A 26,483-nucleotide genomic window follows, 5' to 3' on the forward strand; every position below is an offset into this window, starting at 1 on the left:
TCATTGGTTATGGAAGCCACCAGACAGGGTGGAGAAGGAGAGGGAGAGAGAGAGCACGACAGTGAGAACAATGACTCTTACAGACAATACTCACAAACCAATACGCACCAATCCAATGCCCATCTCAATCACCCAAACCGAGAGAAGGAACACAACAGCATATAGAAACGTTGTGACAGTGAAGGGTACTGTAGAGGACGGAGACAGATGATGTTGTCCATCAGATTATAAAGAGATCGGAGCACGGTGGGTCGGGTCAGGGGTGTCTGCTCCACTTTAACCTGGGGCCAGGAGTTTTGATGATGACTGGCAGTGACTGCCTCTGTTAGCCTCAATGCTAACACACACAAGCTCCTCATCATCATCATTGTCATCATCATTATCCTAACAGCAAAACCAGACAAAGACACAATAGTGTTGTGTCGGAACAGGGAGGGAAACTAGCCAATGACGATCAGATTCGCTGCCAGACACACACATAAAACAAGCCCAATGGATAGACCCTAGATGGAGAAATTGTACGACAAAGATGCACATACATGTTTAATGAAATAAGCTGGTCTCAACATCAACAAATTTCAACCAAAAGACAGAAAGACAGGCTGACAGACAGAAATACACAAACACTATTTCACCCTGCCTACACATCAGATAGCCAACCAGCAGCGGCACAGGCCTAAGCCTTTGTCATCCTACTAGTAGGAGGCTGTGAAAATTATTCTGCAGCTTTCATTGCTTTCACAGGTCAGTCTCACAGGTTGTCTGGCACTAAAAAAGGGCTATAACAGGGGACAGGCTGGGTGGGAGGCAGGAGAGAGAGAGAGAGGAGAAGAGGACAGAGAATGCCAAAGATAATGCAGGGCTGGCACCCCACGGGGCCGACCGGGTAGCTGCCAGACAGGCACAGAGGGAGAGAGGGGGAGCGGGGAGGGAGAGGGGATGAGCGAGGGAAAGAGAAAGAGGTGAAAAAAATAGGATGGAGAAAAGGAAGATTAGGCAGAGAATAGATAGAAACAAATGAGAAAATAGGAAAAAAGAGATCGAGAGAAAGATAGAGAGAAAGTCAAAGAGTGAATAGGGGAAAAGCCAGACAAACAACAAAGTGTGGCATCTCCTGTCTCATCTTGGACAAAGCACAACAGAGGAGCATAGAACAGGAAAAAAGGGGAAGCAGCAAAACAGAACAGAGGAAAAGAAGAGGCAGGCATGGCTCTTATGGAAGTCTGCTTTCTGGCACATGTTCCTCTGACAGAAGAGCAACACACACACACACACACACACACACACACACACACACACACACACACACACACACACACCTCACCCCCACAGGAGTGCCTGATTTAACATGTAACACCAAAGTGGTTTTCTCAACCCCAGCAGGGATAGCAGACACTTCACAGATGTAGGTTGCATGCGATACATATGTGATACACACACTCTTGTCAGGGCTGTGATCAGTGGAACACAGAAAAGCAGGACTTATTGGGGGCTGAAAGTACAAATCGATCAGTCTCATACATGTGATGAAGGAGGGATGAAGGGGAGAAATCACAGGCGTTGGTTGGTGTGTAACAAGGCCTTATGGTTTGAATCTGTATCCTGATCATAACTGATCTTCATATCAGCAACAAGAAAAGTGCGAATGAAAAAAAGGAAAACACGACTCTCCATTTGACATTCTATAACAGAAACAAAAATGGACTGAAAATTGAAGGGAGAAGTTCCCTACTTGTTTGGGGTGTTTAATTGGGTTTTTTCTGACTCTCTGGCCCTGTTAAGACCTGGCATTAACATGTGTCTTGGGCGATCTGATCACAAGTGGACAGCTCTATGTACAGGTGTGAATGCACCCGAGACGCATTGAGGACGCATTGAGATCCGATTGCTCAGACAATATACGGAGGTGGACTGGGCTGCATATGGCCACATTCTTTTAGCAGTGTGTATGCGAATGTGTCCTGGGCCACACTGAAGGACTGCCTACTCAACTGACGTCCTCTGTGTAAGTGGAAGTATGTACTCATTTGCACACCTACGACATCTAAAAATTTCGAAAAGCCCATAGAGATATATTGCAAGTGTGTCCATCATCTTAGGCGATTTGGTTTGCCAAAGTCTTTGCAAACTTCTTCTTTTAAAGCTAGAGTGCAGGACTTTTACATTTAAATGAATGTCTGTGACACTCAAGCCCTTGCCAAACGAGTTCACACGATCTCTCTGTATGTCGCTGTATACCAGAGTTTTAAATCTGGTGTCTGGGGCGACATTCCCGCGTAGTGATGCGTTTTACGTCAACCAGCAGAGATTGCTTTGTCAGAGGTGAACTTCTATGACGAAAGCATTCACATGCCAATGATAGGCCTGCCTTTAGGGCTTTCTACCAGAAAGCTTCCAAGCTTGGATGCTATGGCAGAAAACCCTCAGAAGCATCCAAGAAAAGTGTCTAATGCTCCAGAGAAAAAAGAACCTGTGTTTAGAGGAAGTTAAAGTAAAAAAAAAAGAACGCTATCGACAGCGAGGACAAACACACAACTACTGGTGTATCTTTTCCTCATTGGAGAGCGCTGAAAGAGATGTAATTACCCTCCCTGCAAGCAGGGGGAGACAAAACTTCCACACTGCAGGTTTCGGCACACTAGGCACAGGAAGTGCACTGCTGCCTCTAGCTGATTAAAAACAACAATGCATTTGGTCTTTGCAAACGGAAACAATGTACATGTTTATGTGCATATAGAGCAGAGAAGTGAGATCCAATCACAAGTGGTCACTCGAGACACATGCGGAGACGCATTCTTATGCCAGGTGTGAATTGATGCACTTAGAGCTGTCCACCTGTTATCAGATCACTTAAGACACATGTTAATGCCAGCTCTGAACAAGCCCTGCGATCGCTCCAGTGTCATTACAACTCGTTCCCATTTTGGAAAAGATTGGTCTCCAGTAGTGGCATATGCTGGCATGTAGCTTTATTCTGCTGTAACTCTCTGTCAGACACATGCTGTCTCCCTCACAATCTGTAGATCTCTGCCTCCTCCATCTCTCTTTCTCTCTCTCTCTTTCAGGCTGTCATATCTCTTTCTTGATTGCTCAACATTTCTATCTCTACCGTCTATGAATCCCACCTCTTCTCTCTCCCACTCCTCTACTCCCCACCCACCACCCTTTTCTCAATTTTCCCTCCATTTCTCCCGATGACAGCCAGGGCTAGGCAGGGGTGTAAACATGTCTTCCACATGCAGTCTCATTGTGCCGAGCCAACAGAGCAAAACAACCATGCTTAAGTTGCTCAATAGGCTCACCAGATGACTAGACCCCCCCACCATCACCACCACAACCTCCAGCTCTTTTCCCCCCTCTGTGGTGAGATGCTTAACAACCATGAAGAAAAGGCTGGCAGGCAGGATTAGCAGGGGAGACAGAGAAAGAGAGAGAAAGAGAGAGTGAGAGAGAGCGGGGGGGGGAGGAATTGATCAATAGATCGATAGATAGATAGAGGGGGGAGACAAAAAGAAAGACAGAAAGTGAGACAGGGCTTAAGTGTGGCAGAGAAAGACAAAGAAAGCTAGTGACAGCAAAACAGCAAGAACTAGGAAATTGTGGGGTTAAAAAAAAAAAATATCAAAAAATCCATTTTATCCTTCCCAGAACACTTTGCTGTGACCGCGAGCTGAACTTCGGTACAGTGCTGAGGAACAGCTGCTGACAACAGGAGAAACTTAAAAAAAAAAGGTTTCAGGCAGGGAAAAGAGCAAGGAAGAGCCATTTTGTAAATGGTGGTGGGGTTATTTAGAGTGGCCAAAACAAAGAGGGAGCGCACAGGTGATGAAGGCAATTAGGTATTAATAGGCCAGAGGTGGGGGCAGGGGCCCAAATGGAAGGTTAGACAATTGAGAGTGCAAGAAACCTCTGACTCACCAAAAGGTAAATCTTCATGGGCTGGAAAAAAGACTGACCAAGTTGCCATGCGAAATCCCATTGCCATCAAACATACCTGTGCAACTGTACCCTTGCAGCAGAATCTTAAGTCTCTTGAGGATTTTTTAACGACTATTTTTATGCATCCCCAAATGAAACTGTAAACTTCATGTGTATAGGTTTTTCTCTGCCTCTCATTTAGGCAGGCACCCACATGATTTTTAGCTGCTGCCGAAGTGACAACAGTCAATATCCGATCCCATTTTTTGTAAAGTTGATGTCATCTTGAATGTAGTACCAATTCTTCTGGGCGGTCTCATCTTGGGAAGCTACCATTATTACACCAGCTCACATGTGAAACCAGACGTGATCATATTTGGACGAGAGGGTTGGAGGTGGGGAGGAGCGAGGGGTGGATCTGACAGAATCCGAGGACACGATGCATGCCTATATATACCTGCAAACTGACTGCACCTGCGAAGTCGCATTCCAAATTTATCCCATGCTAAGTCGAAATGGTTGCTTCACATGAACGATATTACTTTAAGAGATATGCTGAAAAATATTTTTTTACATGGATTATCAACTATGATACAGGTTTCACGAGTCTCGCTTTGACATTTCCTGGTTGACTGCAGCTTATTTTAAATGTATCATATGCCAAGAATCAGAATCAGAACATATTTGTTGCCAAGTACATAAACATAAATGGACTTTGTCTCAGTATGTTGGTGTAAGAGGGAAAAATTAACAGTAAAAGTTAAAAAGAATAATAAATAAAATCCATATACAAGAAAAAATGAAATAAAAATAAAAGCAAGGTGCAATAAGATGCAATCAACACCGGTTCAGAGTTGAACCTGAGAAGTACCAGGACAAGACCAACTCGAAATGACTACTTCACATGAACAATATTAGTGTAGGTAAGAGATTCACTGAAAAAAAATGTTTTGTTTTGTTTTTTACATGGATACATAACCGGACAACACCAAAAAACAAGTTCACAGCTATTCAAATGTACGCAGTGCCATGGATATGCATTGCGGCCAGGTCTAGAAGGGACCTGACCCACCTGTCACTCAAAGCAGACACACCCCTAATTATGCATAACTTTAAGCCTTGATATAAATTAACAGATGACTTATATGACAATTCACCACCCGTTCTCTTATCACAGTGGGAGAAATTAGCTATAGAGACGAAAATCATTTTTTGAACTTGAATGTAAATATGTTTATTTCTGCTGTAAAGTTGGGCATTTTAACAAGAGTCTATTGCGCCAGGCTTCTTTTTGCAACCAGTGGAGTCGCCCCTGCTGGCCATTAGAAAAAATGCCGGTTTAACGCACTTCCACATTGGTTTCACTTTTCAGACCTGGAGGTTGCCCCTTGGGCGCGACTCACTCTTGCGTCAGTGTCCCCCGGCGTGAGGGTACGCGCGCCAAAGATGACATCATCACATATTTCGGTGACGCACATAGCAACCATCTTGCTGCTTTTCTAATGATAACATTTTAGAGAAGTTGCCCAGCGGACTGGAGGGTCAGGATAATTGGTACTTGCACATTGGTACTCGCCTCTTATTTTGCCTGTTATAGTCAACGCTTGTGTATTTAACTGACGATTATTGTGTTATTCTATGTTAAGTATACTGTGAGAGCCACGCAACAGGAGTCAAATTCCATGTGTGTGCAAACTTAAATGGCCAATAAAATCTGATTCTAAAAGGAAAGGTGGAGCAGACAGGGAGAAAATAAAAATGAGAAACACCTTCACCACAGACACAGCTATCCATCCATCCATCCATCCATTAACCAAATCGCTTATCCTGCTCTCAGGGTCGTGGGGATGCTGGAGCCTATCCCAGCAGCACTGGGCGGCAGGCAGGGAGACACCCTAGACAGGCTAAATGTCACAAAATAAACGACATGTTCGCCAGTAAGGGACCAAGTCAGCCAAACACACATACACACACACACACACACACACACACACACACACACACACGCATGCATGCATGCATGCACAAACGCGCACACTTGCTGATAGTCCATCGAGTCCGATGATGATATCCCTCCTCATTAATGGTGTGTTCTCGAGGGGTCGATACAACGCTTCTTCTGTGATATTTTTTAGCTGGTCTTGGTATCGCTTCTTCTGACCACCTGCGGCCCAGATGAATCTGTCCATACACGACTTGACACGGTAGGCATTCTTGAGGCATCCTGATGACATGCCCAAGCCAGTGCAGTTGGTGTTCAGTGACCGTGGCTTCTATACTCTTGCAGTTTGTCCTAGCAAGAATCTAAGCATGAGGAACATGGTCATGCCATGTGATCCCCATGATTCGCTGAAGATACCTTATGTGGAACCGCTCCAGCAACGTTAGGTGGCGGCTGTATGCGACCCAGGCTTCACAGCTGTATAGGAGAGTTGTGATGCAGATGGCTTTGTAAATGGCAATTTTGGTGTGCAGGTGGAGGTGTTTGTTTTGGAAGACCTTACGCTGGAGTTTGCCAAAGGCTACAGAGGCTTGTTTGATTCTATTGTGAATTGTGAATCAGTGTTGCAGCCCTCAGAAAGGATGCTGCCTAGGTATCTGAAAGATGAAACAACAGAGTGGTTGGTGTTCTATAGTGAAGGCAGGCATAGTGGGTGGGGGGGTTGGAACTCCATTGGCATAACACCTCAGTCTTGGCCAAATTTATAACTAGTCTAGTACCCGTTATATCAACAAAAATAAGGTTAGCCTACAAAATTAGCGGTCTGGTGGTTTACGTCAACAGGGTGGCCTAGGACAGAGTCAAACTCCTGGCCTGAATATTATTGTTCCAGTCTGCCCCTGTCCACAGTACGAGGTTTAAACATGACTCAACACTGGGAAACTACACTACAGTAAAGGGAAGTCTAAACATTTTTTTTAATGCGAAGGAAAATTGCCTCGTGTGAGTCTGTGTGCATGTTAGACTTTGCTTGAAAGATGTACTGAATCTGTCAAATTTAGTCGAGACTTGAAATAATACTGTTAGGTAACAAAGATAGCTTACTGGCTTGCTAGTGAGTTATGACGGCTTGGTCAATTCTGACTCTCAGCTGCAGACATGAAGAATATACCAACATCCCTCAGCGAAAGATTGAGGGAGGGGGAACAAAGAAAGAGGTGACAGCTGGAAATTTTCATGACACCATTTTTTTACACATTCTCTAAGGTCGGTGTAGCCAAAAGTAACAATGATTATATAGTAGCAAAGTGGTACCCTACAGCTGTTAAGGGATGTACTAAACCCCACAGGTCTGCAGTTGAAACCAAGATGCTGGATTACAGGGACACACACATTGGTACTTGTTAAGAGTCGGGATCTCATAAAACAGGGGTGGCTAACCATGTGCCATGGAGAGCCATGTGTATGCAGCTTTTCATTTCAGCCGGACTCCACACCAGGTGATTTCACCGATTAGCAACCCTTAAACCAAAGAGGAAGAATGTATCGGTGAAATCATCTGGTGTGGAGTCGGGCTGGAATGGAAACCTGCATACACATGGCTCTCCATGGCACATGGTTAGCCACCACTGCCATAAAAGAAAGTGCACACAGAACTGATGAACTGATGTTGATAATGGTGTTGGTGATGAGCTTTTGGTTGAGAGGATGCAAAGTTCAGATTGCAGTTTATAGTACTATTTTCCTACATTTGTTTCATATGACAGAAACTGATGAAGAGACAAAAGTGCAGAGAAACTGGATTGGATTATAAATGACCGAAAAAATACAGCAAGGTCATGAACCCACACTGAGGTTTTCACCCACATGTTTACTTTGTGCCATTCTATAGTGTAACATGAACACAGGAACAGCGTAAATAAGATACAAGTTTTTATTTTAGCTGTGGCACACTTTGGAACAAAACCTCAACGTTTACACTGGTCATGTTACATAAACAGCATGGTCAGCGACAGAAACCAGTTTATGTCCAAAGTGGTTCAAGTTTCACCTGTGCATTCAAAAGCATAAAGTCACAGGCAATACAGGGGGACAGACGAATGCCTCCGACTAGAACTACAAGACAAAGTATTAGCAACTATTGGCCAACCGATTGTATTGATAGAATTTCTTTTGCAAAATTCAACCATGCCATTATGAAGCAGAAACACCCATATTCTTTAGGATATACAGACAGGTGACAAATGAAAGGAAAAGCCAACATAAAGTGTCTTAGTATGGTGTTGGGTCACCACGGGCCTCCAGAACAGCTTCAGTGCTCCTTGTCATAGATTCTACAAGTATCTGAACTCTACTGGAGGGATGAACACCATTCTTTCAAAAGATGTTCCCTCATTTGGTGTTTTGATGATGATGGCGGTGGGGAGCGCTGCCTAACACATTGGTCCAAAAACTCCCTTAAGTGTTCAACTAGGTTGAGATCTGGTGACTGTGAAGGCCATAGCATATGATTTACATCATTTTCATTCTCATCAAACCATTCAGTGAGCCCTCGTGCCCTGTGGATCGGGGCCTTGTCATCCTGGAAGAGACCACTCCCATCAGGATAGAGATGTTTCATCATAGGATAAAGGTGATCACTCAAAATAACTTTGTATTGATTTGCAGCGACCCTTCCCTCTAAAGGGGACAAGTGGACCCAAGCCATGCCAGGAAAATGCCCCCCACAGCATAACAGAGGCACCAGACCCCTCACTGTAAGGGTCAGGCATTCAGGTTTTTCCTTTAATTTGTCACCCGTCTACATACATACATACATATTGCCTTTTCTTTTTCTCTGCCTGAGGTGAGCTAGAAATTAAATGTTTTTGCATTTGGGTCTAAATGTTTTCTTTTTTTTCCCCAAAACTGAAGGAAAATATTTTCTAAGGAGTAAATGGGGAGGTTTGAAACATGCCTAACCTTGCTTGCTAGATGGAAAGAGATGGTCTGACTGTTCCTCTCCTCCCTCTCTCAACCTCATTCCTTTCTTCTCTTTTGCCTACCTCTCTATTCTCGTCTGTCTCTCTTGCTTTGCCGCTTGCACTACCCCCACCCGCCCAGCACCCTCTACTTCTCTTCCTTGCTCTCTTTTTCTTTCAGAAGAAATACCACTTGGGGAGTTCAGCTTGAGGGGAGGATGGCAGAAGGAAAAGAGTCTGCCTTGCTGAGGTATAACTCTGTCTCTTACTGGTATAAAGACCAAATCCCACCACACCAGCCCCGACAGAACCCTACAAAACCAGCAACGCCACCAGCGCTTACTTGTGCTTACATCTTTTTCGACGCTGAGGTTGATAGTGGTGCCTTTTTTTCCCTCTCTTCAGCTGTCTGCAGCCTGGTCAAGGTTACGTTCAGTTTCACTTTCATCAAATTCAACAGAAAGCACTGGAAAACATTTTATGTCAGATAATTTTTTTCTTATGATCAAGGGTTAAATCTGAATGAAATAAACATACACTTTGTAAGGCGTAAATGTAGAAAATGAGATGAGCCCTCCTATGATACAGTGTAGAGTCACCGTCTGACTCTCTCTTTCTCTCTCTGCATGCTTCATGCTTCTGCAGACAAAAAACAGCTGAGGGGGCATGTCTGTCACTCACCGGGCACACACACACACGCACGCACGCATGCGCACACGCACACACACACACACACACACACACATACACAGCTGCTGCTCCTAGACATTCTGCCAGACTAGACATTAGACATTCGCTGCAGCAACAGTCACATATTAACTGGAAGAAAGCAATTTGGTCCTCCCCCACACCCCAGCAACAGATAGATCCAATACATCACAGGAAACAAGTTCCCTATGAAAACCAATAACCTTTTCCCATCCTCCTATTAAGACTTATGTTTCAGAAAAATTGAATATCTAATTGCACTTAATTAATGATTTTGGGCATTGTTATCTGTATGGGACAATAATCTTATGATTCTGGTTATTACGAGCTAGAATATGTAACCATTTTGCAGTAGTGCAAATGTAGACTTTTCTCTCTACATGGAAAAATGACCAGGAGAGTAGTCGGTGTGTTCAATACCATTATCTGAATTTTTACACGTACAAAAACAAAAAACAAAACAAATAAATACAAATGTGTCTGGGGTTGGCATGATGCCATATTGATGTGGTCTTCCATGGTGAACATTTGCTAGCCCTGGCGAAGACCTTATTGTAGGTGATCTGCTGAGCTAATCTGGCCAGGCAATTTGGAGGGCTGCTGCTCAGTAGGTTAAGTAGGGCCTGGTGTTGGGATAGTGCATGGATGGCACTAGAGCTGGGCCAGGCCGGATGCTGTGACTATGACCTATATTAATAATTCACACAGGATTGGCATGCTGCACAGAACAGGGACTGTAATCATCATTAGCAAGTCCAGCCAAGAGCTCTGTGAGCTTCCAATAACAGGACACAGAGCCCAGCTATCATAGAGATAGCATGGATAGAAAACAAACTCTTCAGTTTATGGTGGCGGCTGCCTTTCGATTTACCTTGTCTGTCTGGAACAGGATTTATCTCTGTAATGGATCACATCCACACAATCGCACAACAAGGGCAGTCTCATCTGCAGTTGGCATGTGAGGCTCAGCCACCCAGTGAGAATGTTTAGCACAAATGCTACTGGGATGTTTGGTTGTAAATGTTCAGCCAAGTGATAACATTTGTCACAGCGGCTCTTGAGCTTCCTGACACCCATATATTAATTAGTTATTTCCATGACAACAAACACCAGTATGATCATTGACTGGCTATTTCCATGACAACATTATTGAACTTTAATGGCAGCCATCTTGAGTGTGTTAGCCAAATGACTGTTCAGGAATACTGACTTAGATACATGATTGTTTATTATGGTCAAACAAATCTTATATTTTGCATAATGAGGATATCTAGCTGACCCAAATGCAGTAAGCCGGGTGATGAATCTGGACTCCAAAAGTTAGCAGATTCCAAAGTCAAACTTTATCTTGACTAAAGTGAGCTTTGTAGTCCAGCACTACAGCACTATTACAGCATTGTTAGTACAGCACTATTGCTGTATTAAATGTTAGACAAAGAATAACGCATATTTGGACATAGCAAGTTTAGAGCATTTGTGTATTTTCGTTGCATCCATTTATTGTGCCTGTGCTATTGAAAAGGTATAGCATAAGTGATTTCTAGTGTTTGGAGGACAGATGACTGCCCATACCCCTTTACTGACTCTACAAGACATGTAATGTGATTGTAAGATGCACATATATTACATGTCTGGTAATGTCAGTGGAGGAGTATGGGCAGTCATCTGTCTTCCAAACACTAGATGCACTTTGTCTCGCCCATTCCTTAAAAAAATGTGCATCCTGTTGTGTCTGTAAAGTTGACTACAGACAACAACACCGGTTAATTTTAACGCCTGTGCTGGAAAACTTAGTTAGCGAGACAATGGCAATCCTAAACACTTTGCATAACAAGAGTGGCTGCATCTGCGATTTCCAATGAGTCTGGAGTGGAGAGGAGAGGAGAGGAGAGAGGGACAGACAGACCAATTGAAATGTTGGGTAGTTGGGGGTTGGGAGTCATAGAGGCAGGACAGAGCAGACCAGACAGTCTATCTCTGACCCTCTGTGTGTGTGTGTGTGTGTGTGTGTGTGTGTGTGTGTGTGTGTGTGTGTGTGTGTGTGTGTGTGTGTGTGTGTGTGTGTGTGTGTGTGTCCCTCCCCACCCAGACAATAGAGCCGGCCCTGTGCCTGATTGGGGTCAGCTGGTGGCTGCTGAGGGGAGGGGTGGGGTGGGTTGGGGTAGCAGACACCACTGTCTGACTTGTGTGTCTGGGGAGGGAGAGGGACCAAAACCAGACAGCCCTTTGAATCACTAATGAGCAGCAGAGAGGGAGGAGGAGGAGGAAGAGGAGAAAGATATGGGCACCAGAGGCTTTTTGACTCCCACACACATCCTATACAAGTCGACTCCAGGCTGGGAGGTTAAACTGGGTTAAACTGTAGAAAAACCACAGCCACCACTTGGGCTGTTCTGACTAGTTGTGTTCATCACGGTATAATCTGCAACAAGAATGAGGGGCTCTGCATGCTTATGCCATGTTTGGAATTCAATTCCATCTCCTAGAGCAGACAAAAATAATGGAAATTCAATGTGTCTGTACAGAGGTTTAGATTTAAATAATGCCTGTACCAACGCAGGTTTCCGTACGGGTGCAATACAGATAAACTCAAATTCTCTCTCTGTCCACCTTGTGTATATTTATACTTTCCAGTGAGGAGACCAGATCCAGAGCAATGGCCTTGTTAGAGAGCTGCCAGAGGCTCAGCTGGCATGAGCTGTGGATTACCCCCCTCAGACAGATTGGTGCAGGGGTGCTGAGGGAGAGGAGTGTAGGCAGCCATGATCACTGTCCTGATAACGTTAATGTAGCTGAGGTGATACAGGATAGAAGACATCTCTCTGTGTTAACAAATCTGGTCAGTGCAGGAACTATAAAGCCGGAAATAATGTAGGGAAGAGGGAGGTTGGAGTCTACGAGGAACATATTTCAGGTGTGTGTCAACAGTACAACTTGTTATAGCAATCTACTTCTCCATAGATGTGTTGTGTTAAGCCACATATGGACTGGACAGGGTAATTAAAATTGCTTTCAGTGATATTCACCCTCAACCTAAGTGTGTAATCAAACCACAATTACCTACTGTCTTTCAGCACATAGCCAATTCTAGTCCCATCTGGAGATATGTCTGTGTTTCAACTCATTTGCAGATTATTCTGGGCCCAGTCTCACCATTCCCTAATTGCCAATGAGCATGCAATTTAATAAAACATGAAAACCTCTTAAGAGGAATTTACCAATTTAACAAGTCTTATGCACCTATGCCATACACTCCTTTCTGCTGCCAATACGGGTGAAGGCAGAAGGTGACGTCCATCAGGAGAACTAGTACAATGAGCCACAGTAATTCCAGCTATGTTCAACTGAGGTTGAACATTTGGATCAGCAGAGTAAGTGACACTTGGCCATTCTTTGTTCATACACTGAGAAAGTGACCATACTATGTGCCTCCATCTGTTACTATACACATCTTCATGTAACTTTAATTTTCTACAAACTGAGTTATGTGCAAATAAAAATCAATATAGCTAATTTTATATTACTGGACTACCAGTCATTGAGGATGGCCAAAAGCATCAGTCTTCAAAATAAAATTACTGTGAAGGACCAATCTTTCAAACTGCCAACAGTTGTTTTTGAAATATCTTCCATTTTTGCCCATTGAATTTCAGAACAACAATCACTTTTTGTGTTGATCATGGATGGAACAAAATTTGAACTCCAAACTGCTGTTTGATGGGCAGATACTCAAGACTTATTGTTCTGTGATGCAGGAATTGTGTCCCTTTTAAAGATCTGTTATGTGTTGATGCTAAATTACCAAATACTGAGATGATTGGACTAATGGTCATTGGCAAATCATGAATGAATAAATACACTGATCATCAGTTTGCACTTTCTGAAAACTATAAATCATAATGTAATACCACTCTGACACTTTTCCCTTCCTGGAAGCTTGAGTTGGTACCTTGATAGAAAAAGAGAAGTCCTTCACCTAAAATCAGTCCTGGGTTATCAAAGTGTTGTGAGATGCTATCATAATCCGTAAAACAGGCTAAAAAAGTGGGTGGGCTACTGAGAATCTGAGGTATGCTCTTCTGACATATCTCTGTCTGTTCAAGAGTTAATGGCAGGCATGTTTTTATCCAGTGTATCTAGGGTTTCCTTAAAAACATCCCAGTTTAATAGTGTGCTCCAGCAGAGAAAAACAAATACCAAAGATATATTTCTACAGCTTTAATGAAAAATATAGTTACACGATTTTCAGGGTTTAAAATGGATTTAAGTTTCATCTGTTCCTTGTACCCATCTATCCATCCATTATCCAAACCGCTTATCTTGCTCTCAGGGTCGCCATTGTGAAAATAAAATATACCCTCAAATCAAGGTGAAACAAAACAAAACAAGAATTGATATCTACAGTGGTGTACTGGCCATCGGGTACACCGGGACAAATCCCGGTGGGACTGCCACATCACTGGGTCGGTGGGCCGCTAAAAAAATCCACACATGCCCTGTGTGCCTGTCATTCGGGGTGCGCATGAGAGTGTGCTGCATGAGAGTGTGCTGCGTGCGTCTTCCTGGACTGGGCTCACTGGCCAATCACAACCAAGTTAGTTAATTCCCGTTAACATTCTAGACTAATGCAAAAGTAGCGTTCAGCAGTGAGATGGCCAACGTAAACCAAGGACAAGGAAATGTCAAAAAGTAAAGGTAGCACAGGCTTCCAAATGTAAACAAGGATGAAACTGTCCAGACCCGCAGCACATCTGTGCTGTGTGTAAAAGTGGAGCAAGGTAGTGTTCAATGAGAAAGGCGGGGGACCAGCAAGTAGCGATTATATTCCAGGGGTTAGTCACATCCAAATCAAGTGTCATAAGTAAAACTAAGCTAACTATATAGCTAGCTAGCTTTGGCATGTCCTCACCTCTGTGAAGTTATTTTTTTGTCCTCCGTGTGTCCATACAGTGCATCCGGAAAGTATTCACACCCCTTCACTTTCCCCACATTTTGTTATGTTACAGCCTTATTCCAAAATGGATTAAATTCCTTTTTTTTCTCATCAATCTACACACAATACCCCATAATGACAAAGTGAAAAAGGTTTTGTAGAAATTTTTGCAAATTTATTAAAAATAAAAAACTGAAATATTGCATGGACATAAGTATTCACACCCTTTGCTATGACACTCAAAATTGAGTTCAGATTCATCCTGTTTCCACTGATCATCCCTGAGATGTTTCTACATCTTGATTGGAGTCCACCTGTAGTAAATTCAATGGATCGGACATGATTTGGAAAGGCACACACTTGCCTATATAAGGTCCCACTGTTGACAGTGCATGTCAGAGCAGAAACCAAGCCATGAAGTCAAAGGAATTGTCTGTGAACCTCCAAGACAGGATTGTATTGAGGCACAGATCTGGGGAAGGGTACAAAAATTTCTACAGCTTTGAAGGTCCCGAAGAGCACAGTGGTCTCCATCATTCGTAAATGGAAGAAGTTTGGATCCACCAGGACTCTTCCTAGAGCTGGCTGCCCAGCCAAACTGAGTATTCGGGGAAGAAGGGCCTTGGTCAGGGAGGTGACCAAGAACCCGATGGTCACTCTGACAGAGCTCCAGTGTTCCTCTTGGAGATGGGAGAACCTTCCAGAAGGACAACTATCTCTGCAGCACTCCACCAATCAGGCCTTTATGGTAGAGTGGCCAGACGGAAGCCTCTGTTCAGTAAAAGGCACATGACAGCACGCTTGGAGTTTGCCAGAAAGCACCTAAAGGACTCTCAGACCATGAGAAACAAGATTTTATGGTCTGATGAAACCAAGATTGAACTCTTTGGCCTGAATGCCAAACGTCACGTCTGGAGGAAACCAGGCACCTCTCATCACCTTGCTAATACCATCCCTACAGTGAAGCATGGTGGTGGCAGCATCATGCTGTGGGGATGTTTTTCAGCGGCAGGAACTAGGAGACTAGTCAGGATCGAGGGAAAGATGAATGGAGCAAAGTACAGAGAGATCCTTGATGAAAACCTGCTCCAGAGCGCTCAGGACCTCAGAATGGGGCGAAGGTTTACCTTTCAACACGACAACGACCCTAAGCACACAGCCAAGACAACGAAGGAGTGGCTTCGGGACAAGTCTGTGAATGTCCTTGAGTGGCCCAGCCAGAGCCCAGACTTGAACCCCATTGAACATCTCTGGAAAGACCTGAAAATAGCTGTGCAGCGACGCTCCCCATCTAACTTTACAGAGCTCAAGAGGATCTGCAGAGAAGAATGGGAGAAATACCCCAAATATAGGTGTGCCAAGCTTGTAGCTTCATACCCAAGAAGACTTGAGGCTGTAATCGCTGCCAAGGGTGCCTCAACCAAGTACTGAGTAAAGGGTGTGAATACTTATGTACATGCAATATTTCAGTTTTTTATTTTTAATAAATTTGCAAAAATTTCTACAAAACCTTTTTCGCTTTGTCATTATGGGGTATTGTGTGTAGATTGATGAGAAAAAAAGGAATTTAATCCATTTTGGAATAAGGCTGTAACGTAACAAAATGTGGGGAAAGTGAAGGGGTGTGAATACTTTCCATATGCACTGTATATCATTTGCGAGCGCATCCAACTAAACATCCCTCTCAGGTCTTTGGAGTGCATGCATAGCCTACAGTGGTGGCTGAGTGTGTGCCGTGGGGGGGGGGGGGGGGGATCAACTTAACTGTTTTAGCATCAGAATCCTCAAGTGGCCAACAATACTATTTAAGAGCAGCAGACTGACATAGTAAGATAGATATCAAATTATAGGCTAGGCTACATGTTCAGTTAAAACTGCTGTTACTTGTGGTTACAAAACGACCCCACTGACGACCCCCAATAGACATATGCTACTTTCCACTGGAAAAGCCTTTGAATACGTTCAGCATCACTGATCAACAATAAAAGACCATATCATTACAAGCAAGGACTAGGGTGCTACATCTAGTGGGCTATGTACTGTAATAACCCTCTCCCCAACTGTAACTGACTGTCATATATACTATGTAATCAAACCTCAACAACCCCCATCCCCATGACCCACCTCTCTGGGCCGGTCCCAGCATCTAAGTCCAGGGCTGTATTTTTTCCCAGTACACCCCTGGATATCTGTGGTGTTTCTTGTTTGCAAGATAGTTGCTAGATGCGAATTCATTTGCAACAAAGGCAAGTGGTTGCCTGGAACTGCAACCAGTGGGCCTCTCAAGAGCAGTAGGCCAGATCTATGATCAAACTCCCTTAAATGGCCTCATTTTGAATAGGTGATAGAATTGCACACTGCAATGTATTATAGTGGTACTCAGATGGAAATAAATTTTGCTCTTATTTTGACAACTGATTTGCATTGATTTGTAAGGCAACAAAACCTTTGTTCTGACCTAGAAATAAAGGTAGCTCTATTTCAACAGTCCTTGTCTTAGAGCCCTGATATATTATCGCTTCACCAACAGTTCAGAACTTACAAAGGGATCCAGGGGAAGTGTTATTTGGCAGCACTGTTTTTTTTAATTTATTTTTTTATTATACATTTATTTCTAGTTTTTTCCCCTTATCCCACCCGATTAACCCAATGGCATATGGCCGGAACGCTTGTCAAATAACTCCCCTGGCTCACGTTTCCACAGGAAGGAGATAGTCGTAACATCGGCTTCCTTCAAACTCGTGTCGGCTGCTCTCGCTATTTTACACGCTGAAGCCTCATATGGATTGCATTACCTCCAGGCCGCAAAGGAGACGTAGGGAGAATGCTTTCGGTTGCTTGGCTGCAGGCACCCGGATGAGCCAGAGGGGTTGCTGGAGAATGACGAGTCTCCAAACGCTACACCGAGCTACACCCGTTATTCCTCGGGTAAGGGTGGCCTAATGAATGCCTTACCCTGTGGACGCTCTGACCGTGACGGCGAGTCTGAGATACGAACCTCCCACATGATGAGCGGATTGCAAGAACGGCGGTTTATTCCGCTCGGCCATCAGAGCGGCCTTGGCAGCACTGTTTTAATGAAACAGATAATTCAAATTGTCAGTTAATTCTTCCCAGTTCATTTGTTGTCAATGTAATGACAAAGCTGTTCTTACAACACAGTACCTACCAATACTAAATTTCCTGTGTAATTAAAGCGACTGTAGACAACTTTTCAAACCCCCCCCCCCTCCCGAGCATTTCCAAGCATTTTTATTGTTTGCACTGCTGTTGCAAAGACAACCAGATCACTTTCTGTTTATTAAGAGCCTGGCTACTGTCCAAAGCAAGAAACAACCTTAAGAATCCCAATGTGAACTAGAAACCCCGATCTCAGCGTTATGATAAAGGCAGAGTAAAAAATCCGGTAATATTAATACGTAGGCAGGTTTTGTTACTTACTGATCCAGTAGAAAGAATGCCAACTGACTGTTGGTTTGTAACCTTCTCAAGTCCCAGGTGTTGTATCGAACTCCGTTTCCCCATTGAGATCTGTTTCCCCCTAGCCAGAGTTCAATACAACACTGGGACGCTTGATTAATCTTAACCTAACCTCAACCTAACTTCAACCTAACCCTAAGCTTAACCTAACTAACACTTACCTTAACCTAACTGTAACTGATAGCTAACGTTTTCGTCTGCTTAGGAGGAAACGGATCGCAACAGGGAACCAGAGTTCGATACAGCACCGGCGCTCATTCTATCGAGTGAATGTCCATCCAAGGTTCACTCTTGTTTTACCTGTTTCAATCCCTCTCCCTCTTCACCTTCTCCATTAACAGAGTTCTTTTTCTCTTGCCGGGTAGTTTCCACTGTCACTTTGGTTGTTTCATTGTCAACCATTTCCGCTACTGGGGATAGCTAATGATAGCTACCGGTAAAAACAAAAAAGCGCTATCCTCTTCCTATTTTGGTTGTGCAATGGTCGATGTGCTTCCTGCGTGCCGTAAATTGAGCCTTCATTTTCCTGCGAGATTGTACCTGATGGCAGACAAAATTTGGTTCCCTGTAAGCCTCAAAGCGAGGCTTATAGGGAACCAATCTAAGCGCCGATGGTGTCATTCTTCCATAGCCATTATACTGTGCAATCAAGATTTACTTTGTAATGACAAGTTAAAAAGCAACGCAAAAAAAGTTCTCTACTGCCGCTTTAAGAGATGATCCAACTCAAGTGTTTTTGGCTGAAAGTTTAATGTCAGTCTATCTTGCAGTAGTGCAAAAAAAAAAGAAAAGAAAAGGCATTCAACAACAAAATGTAAATGTTTTTCCTCCAATACAGACTGTTGTATGATCTTCGGAAACCCCCTCAACCCCCCACCCATCCCATCCACCCGAAAATGCTATTCCACCAGCAACTTTACCACTTAAGCCCCTCCAAAAACCAAGAAACCCCCTAAATACCATTTGAAGAGACATCATTATTTGACTGTCTGGGTGTTCTCAGACACAAAAACAAACGGATTACTCAAAATCAGAGAACAGAACAGTGGGCGGCATGGTTTTTCTGCTTTAAATTTCCCCATGCGACAACAACCATGTTTATGTTTCAAAGCAAGAATCACCGCTTTATGAAATGTGGGGAACAAGATAAGACATACAGTAAGCCAGGGTTCACAGAAGGTAATATATACACCAGCCACTCCATTTGTTTAAATGCTGGGAAAAATGTCCAGAAATCACAACGCATAGTTTGTGTGTATATGCTGTCTGCCACTGCACTGTTTTAAAGCACAGCACATTTTGACAGTAATACAACCCATCCCTGTCAGGGATCAGGGGAATCATGAGATGGCAAGTGGACATTGGGGCTGGAGCTTTTTAGCATCTCAGACAATCACACTGAGTGTAAACAGAAGTTAACCTAGACAGCAGGCATCAAACCATCAACCTCGCAATCACAGACACGCACACACAGAACATGCACTAAGTTGATGGATGGCCTGTCTACAGACACGCTAAGACTACAAATATATCCTGGTCCCAGGGGCATTTTGGGAACCAGGGGAGGAGGGTTGGGGCATGTGTGTGTTTGTATGCGTGCTGTGGGGGGTGCAGAATCTAGACACAAAGGGAGTCCCAGCAGCCAGTGATGATGAGGTAAATGCTGGCTAGGGCTGGTACACTCACTATGGTAGCGCTGCTGGGATCAACAGAGGGATGCGATGGTTGACCTTTACTCATCTTTAGTAAAGTGGGTCTTAGCTTAACCTGTTCAACTGAACAAAACTGTTCTCGACTGGCACGCATTTTCCAGACCATTTGTGGCCTGGGTGGATGTCAGTTTGATTTCAAAAACTGGCTTGCAGAGTTGCAAGGAAAGAATGCAAAATGGTCAAGCTCATTTAGGCAAAAGAAAAAGAAATTCTAATATTAATGACATGGTTGACAAACTATTCAACAAGTGTAGTGATAGCCCAAGGCCTTCTTGTTTCCAGTTCAGCCTCACCTGTTACATTGTGTTTGGAATAACCCTGCTGGTATCGAGAATATAAGAAAAAGAGGTGAAAGAATCTGATAAGTATTGCAAAATGTAAGAAACAATATTTCTCAAATCTTTGGCAGGTTTTTTTCCCCTGCTTGTTGTGGTGTGGCTACCCTGACACTGGGCGATTCGGAGCGCCGTCTTTGAAAAAATAAGACACAGGGATTGGATACTGGGTTAAATAAATCGTTAAGAAGGGTATCTTTTCATTTGGGAACTGCAACAGAAGGGGCAATGTGAACCGAAGTCATCCAAACCAGCACAGCGCAACTTGATGTCAACTCCTGGGTGTTAAAAAAAAAAGTGTGTGTGGGTGTGTTTGTGTGGGTGCCCCCCTCCCCTCAGCACCCCCACCCATCCATCCATTTTAAAACAAGGAGCTCTTTCTCAACCCCCCAGTTCAGTCCCACTGTTCACCGCTGTAAATGCTAAACTCAGGAGAGGTGCTGGCCTGAACACAGCTCCTCTGAGAGACCCTAAAACAGCTCAAGAAATTCCCTGTGAAATTAATTACGGTAGCAACGATTGCAAAATAAAAAAAATCCATCAAAGCTCACCACCACCAAGCATAAGAACCCTTGTTCAGGACTGTAGTCTAAAGACTTTTTTTTTAGATTATCACGAGTAATTATTAATAAACAAAATAAAAACCAGAGTAATTTTAAATCAACAACACCTACACAAACAAACAAACTACTCCAAACAAACAACAAAGAGCTTAGTGAGAGATTGAATTGGCTGTCTGGCTTGAGACTGCAGGGTAAATATTGGCTGAGTCTGTGTGTATGTGTGCCTGCATATATGTGTGTGTGTGTGTGTGTATGTGTGTGTATTTGGCCTGAGGTAGTTGACAGATGACCCCTCTGCCACGTACACACTAATACCACTCATACACAGGATTACTGCTCAGACAATTTACATCAGTCTGTCTGTCTGGCTGGTTGGCCCCGGCTCACAGGCATACCGACAGGGACTGACGTCTCTGGCACATGTAACAAAGCATTTCCTGTGCGACCAGAAGGAAGCTCATATGAAATCTGAATGCTGTACTATACCTGCCTCGACACGATGTACTTCATTAATGTTACAACAATATTGAACAAAGACTCCAAACAGCTGTTCTTAAATATCTTCACGCAGGGGGGGGATTTTCAAAATACACTTTTCACTTAGTAGTTTGTTTAAACTTTTTTTGGAATTAACATTTTCAGGCCACTGACCTGACACCTGGTAACTTCGTTTACAAGGGAAGACAGTTTCTGAAAAGAATTAGACATAATAATATCTTAATACAAAATTCAATTTGTCCAGTTCACAACGCGCGCCTCACTGGCTCAAAAACTTGACCATGCCAATTGCAGGCCAGCTTTCAGTCGTGAGTGACAATGACTTCAACTGCAAACCACCACCTCCCAAACTGCTGCAACACTGTAGGATGCACAATGCTATTTACACAAGTGTACAACAAGCCCATATGAGGCTATTCACAGATGTTTATCCCCAGGCCTTTAGAATACCACAGAAGAGGGCTAACAGCAATAGTTTAAGATTAACATTAAGTAAATCCCATGGTAACAGTCCCTGTCTTTCATAACCCTATGAATCCCCCCAGTGTGGGCCTGGGGTTAGATTTTGGGCTGTGACACCGTCTGTACTGTGATCCCTTTGTTTTTAGCTCTTTTTATTTTCCTTCTCTGAATAAAGAGGAAATAAACCAGTGGGATTGCCTGCTCAGCTTTAAAAAAAAGAAAGAAAAGAAGACTGTAGCTCTTTTCTTCAGCCAGAGAAATCATCAAAGCGTGAGCTACATTATTCGGCCTTGCCGAGTCTGCATGACAACACAGTTAAAAAAAAAAACAAAAAAAAACAACAGCTTTTTGCAGACTGGATGTCCACTACAGTAGAACATAGCTTTTTCAAATCACTTGTTAACAGAGCTTGCTTCAGCTAGTTGAGTGTGGAAATGATGGAAATATGTTAGAATAGCAGGCCGGCACATATTCAAAACAGGAAAATGGATAAGACAAGTATATGATAAAACTTGACGCATAAACCAATTTGTGAAGAAAGTGTCAAACTGAATGTATTGACAAGCAAAATTGAACGATCATAGATTTTTGATTTAACACCACTGTTCAAGGATGCTTTGTTAACTGGTCATTTTATAACCTGTTTGTGGAATAAATCTGGTTTCACTCTATGATCTAATTGACACTGCTACTGTATTAGTGTCTGGTCGTGCATGACAGTGCATGTCTGAGTGCAAAATTTGCATGTGCCTTTTTTTCCCCAAGGCTAGCACATGACAATACCACTGAAAACAAATAGCGGAGCACCAGTCGCTCTGCCAGACAGGAACACATATGCACATGCACACACACATAATATCGCACACACACTTCTTGGTTACAATGTGGCGTCAGTGCATCCATGCTCTGCTGCCAAATCTAAATCTAATATCCTGCCTTCACCTCATGTTGTCCGGGCCTGGCCCCAGCCCCAATGGAAATTACACATCACTGTAACTCTGTCTAGCTGTTTGATTGGCCTCTAGCTTTGACAGTGTATGTCTATGTGTCTGTCTGTCTGGCTATGGATCTTTCTCTTTGCCCGTCTTCCTCTTCTCGCCTGTCTTTTGTAGCCTGTCTGTTCATCTCTGTTGGTACTTGCCTTGCTGTCTGCACTTCTACGCTGTTATGCATCTATCTCTGTCTGTCCTTCCATCTGTTTGTCTTGGTTCCTGCTTACATATCCATTTCTCTGTAAATCTCTCAGTACATCCACCAGAGTAGTTACACGTTTGTCCATCCGTGTTTTTGTTTGTTTCTGTCTGTCGCCATGTCCAGTTAAGCATTTCTTCCTGTTTGCTTGTCCATTTCTGTCTGTGTCTACGTCTAAGTTAAGCAATTCTACCTTTCTGCTTGTCTGTCTCAGTCTGCCTTTGCACTTTTCAGTGTTGAAAGCATCTCCTTCAGTCATAAAAGAACATCTGCAATGAATCCAGCAGGCAACATTACGGCATGGCTGATAATGATAGTTCTCCATGGACTACTTAGAAGCCAGACAGACATAACATACCATTCCAGCATTTCCTGTCTGCAGAGATAGGCAAACTATTTAACCCTCTGTGGTGTACAGTCATACGAGTAGATGACTGACAGTAACCAGTTAGGCAGCCCAGTGCTATGCTACACTACCAAGTACCAAGATAGTGTCACGATTAATACGCTTTGCAATTATAAGGAAAAAAGGCTGAAACTTGCAGAAGCCCCCAAAATTTAAGGAAGTAAACTGGGGGGGGGGGGGCAAGGGCAAATCGAGCAGCCGTCGCGACGTTTATGGGAAAACAGGGCACTGTGCCGCGTTAATATCTCGCCAATCGGGCCGGACGCACGCCGCAACTTTTACGGTCAAGTCTGTCGCTACGCGGCTGCGTTTCCGGTGAGCGTATCTCGGCGCATCCGATGCGCAGCCGCCGCCGCTTCACATCGTCCTGCTAAAACACACATTTTTTTTAAAGCGGCAAGCCGCAGAGACGGGGGACAACTACTCACATATCTCCATTCCCTGGGGCTGGGAAGCGGTGCAGTTGCAAGAGCAGGTGACATTGGAGTTGCTGGGGCTGCCAGGGACCGTTAGGTTTTGCATGGGGCTGGGCAAAATGTGACACCGCTCCGGGGAAAGAGCCGCCGCCACCGTCGCCCCCCGACCAGAAAAAAAAAAGGAAAAAGAGAAAAGTTCCGGGCAGCGGCAGCAGCTCTGCTTCTACTGAGGGGGGGGGGGGAGAAGAAAAAAAAACCCAGACCGTTGCACTTTTCCCTCGTTTTTCTTATCACGCCATATTTCTCTCAGACTTTTTCGAAGGCTGAACCGGAGTCTGCGTCGGGAAATTTCGAGGTGACCATTTTCTTACGGCTGGCGCATTGTACAGTTTTGTCTTTTTTTCCTTCTCCCTCTCTCTTCCTCTATCTTCCGCTATAAAAGAACCGTTGCTTCCTCCGTAGTATGCACCAGTGCTGGTCAGACACACTAGCGGCAGACTTAAGCCCGCCCCTTCCAAAAAAAAAGACAGAAAAGAAAAACAGACAGCAGCTCTGCTCCAATCAAATGTCCCCACAGTAGCCCAGAGAGAGAGAGAGAGAGAGAGAGAGAGAGAGAGAGAGAGAGAGAGAGAGAGAGAGAGAGAGAGAGAGAGAGAGAGAGAGAGAGAGAGGAGGCGGGGTGGGGGGGCACCCAGTGAGTAAGGGGGGGGGTAAGATGGGGAGGGATGGGGGTGGTTGATCTGAGTCAGAAGGCAAGCAGACGGCCCGGGTTGGTAGTTGACAATGGCTGTGGAGGAGGAAGACGGAGGAGAGGGAGGAGGGACAGGTCGGGTGTGTTATTTGGGAAGGTAGTAAAAGGGTGAGCGGTTCGAGTTTCACTCCCTCATTACGGGCTCGCCACAACCAATGGAGGCCGCTCTTTGAAGGAGCTAACCTTGAGGTGACCCCCGCACTGGTCTTACAGTTCAAGAGAACATGTGCAGCAGCAGAAAGGCAAGACCCCCCCCTCCCACACACACACACACACTCTCCCTCCTTCAACTCCTCTCACTCCCAACCAATGCTACTAAGACTAGTCCCCTACTCTGCCCAGGCCCCTTCTGCAGTCTATAAATAAACTAGGCTATTAAAACCAGAGAGAGAGAGAGAGAGAGAGAGAGAGAGAGAGAGAGAGAGAGAGAGAGAGAGAGAGAGAGAGAGAGAGAGAGAGAGAGAGAGAGAGAGAGAGGGGAGTCACGGTGTTACCCTAGACGTCCACCATTTTCATTCCGAAAATATCAACATGTTAAAAAAAATACAATGAAATGATCATACAGGACATAAATGAATGAATATGAAAAAGCAAAAATAAAATAAAAAAGTCGAGTTCAGCATCGCTCGGCACAAGGAAATGTCATTAAAAGAGGCTCTTTTTGGGGGGGGGGGGTGATGCTCAATGACCCTGAAAGAATTTAAAATTACCTGACAGCCGTCAACATTTTTATTGAAGCAACAAACTGAGGCGCTGCTACTGTCTGTCACCTACGGTGGCAAAATAAATTAAGACATTCAAGAACATTTTTTCATCGATGTGAGGTCAGTCTCAGGTCCCCAGACACATACATATAGACACGCTTCCAGACAAGTACACTGACAACACACACACACACGCACACACACGCACACACACACAGTGTCTCTTTATCTATCAGTACACATGCATGCGCACACACATACACACAAAAACAAACACATTCACGGAAACGCGCACACGCAGGCAAGCACGCACGCGCACACGCACACACACGCGCGCACACGAAAAGACTCACACATGGTCTGTCTGGAGCATCAATTTAGTCCCCCGGGGAGCAGGCAGGGTGACACCACTAACAGACCAGACCAGACAGCCAGCAGACAGATAAATACTAGGCATTGCTGAATACCAAATGCACTCTAGTCTACCAGCCCCCACCCCCAGACTGCAGTCTGCACCACAGCCTCTCTCTTGCCTGGAAAATGACTTGTCTATCTGTGAATTTGAGAAATACTTATTTTAGCTGATAAGGTTTATCACCACGTTTGTGTCATGTGTGCAAGTGTGTGTATTGTGTGTGTCTATCTGAGGTATCCAAACTTTGGGGGGGAGGGTCTTCGCTGATCTCACAGGGTTATCCTGCATATTTTTTTTAGTTGACACACAGCAGTTTGCAGGCACCTGAATCAAAAATATGACATTGACATATACCCAAAATGCCATGGCACAATTTATTTCTTGAAAAAAACGTTTGCACTGATTTAGAAACACAAATGTATTGGTGGTTTTTACCACATACGTTGTTGCAAGCTAGGAAAACCCCTGATTTTGTATATGTTGACGCGTGCATGTGTGCACGAGTGGACGGGACATCAACATTAGTTGGGGGGTTTGTGCTACTAATCGGTACAAGCATATTAGACGAATGCTCAAACAGATGAAAACACAATTCACTCAAAAATACACACATCCGAAAGAATCACAGACCTTAAAAAAGTGACGTTCACAAAATCCAGAACAAGTTTTCTATCTCAGCTTGTGGAGGTGAGGGGGGACGTTGCTTTACAGCGCCATCTTGTGGCTCGATTGGGGAAAGTACTATGCCTGCAGCAAAACACAACAAAGCAGGAGCCATCCCAAAAATGGACTGGGAAAAAAAGAAAAAAGAAAGAAAGAAATTAAATAAATAAATAAATAAATAAAAAGCATTCCACTTCTCTGTTGCCTGCTTCAGATCTCCTCTCTTCTCTTGTCTTTCACTTCATTACTTCTGAAACGAAATCCCCCCTCCCGGGTACAAGTTAAGCTTTGAGTCAATTACACCCAGTCATCATCAAAAAAAAAAAAAATCACAAAGGAACACTGAGGAGGACAGTGAAAATGAAAAGATCCCATCCTGCCCTTGCTTAATAAAAATGGACTCCTGTTCTTGTTCTACAAGGCTGA

The 26,483-nt window shown here is 44.0% G+C and overlaps 1 protein-coding gene across 1 annotated transcript in view; it reads right to left on the reverse strand.

Moving 5' to 3' along the window:
• LOC130117841 (low-density lipoprotein receptor class A domain-containing protein 4-like) overlaps positions 1-23,896 on the reverse strand; it is a 46,799-nt gene extending 22,903 nt beyond the window's left edge. The window contains exon 1 of the mRNA XM_056286085.1: positions 23,537-23,896. Within this exon, the coding sequence (XP_056142060.1) occupies positions 23,537-23,630 (94 nt within the window). The 5' untranslated portion in view covers positions 23,631-23,896. The remainder of the gene's footprint in view (positions 1-23,536) is intronic.
• Positions 23,897-26,483: the final 2,587 nt, after the last annotated feature.

Source organism: Lampris incognitus, chromosome 9, assembly GCF_029633865.1.
Source record: "Lampris incognitus isolate fLamInc1 chromosome 9, fLamInc1.hap2, whole genome shotgun sequence".
In the NCBI taxonomy this organism is placed as follows: domain Eukaryota; kingdom Metazoa; phylum Chordata; class Actinopteri; order Lampriformes; family Lampridae; genus Lampris; species Lampris incognitus.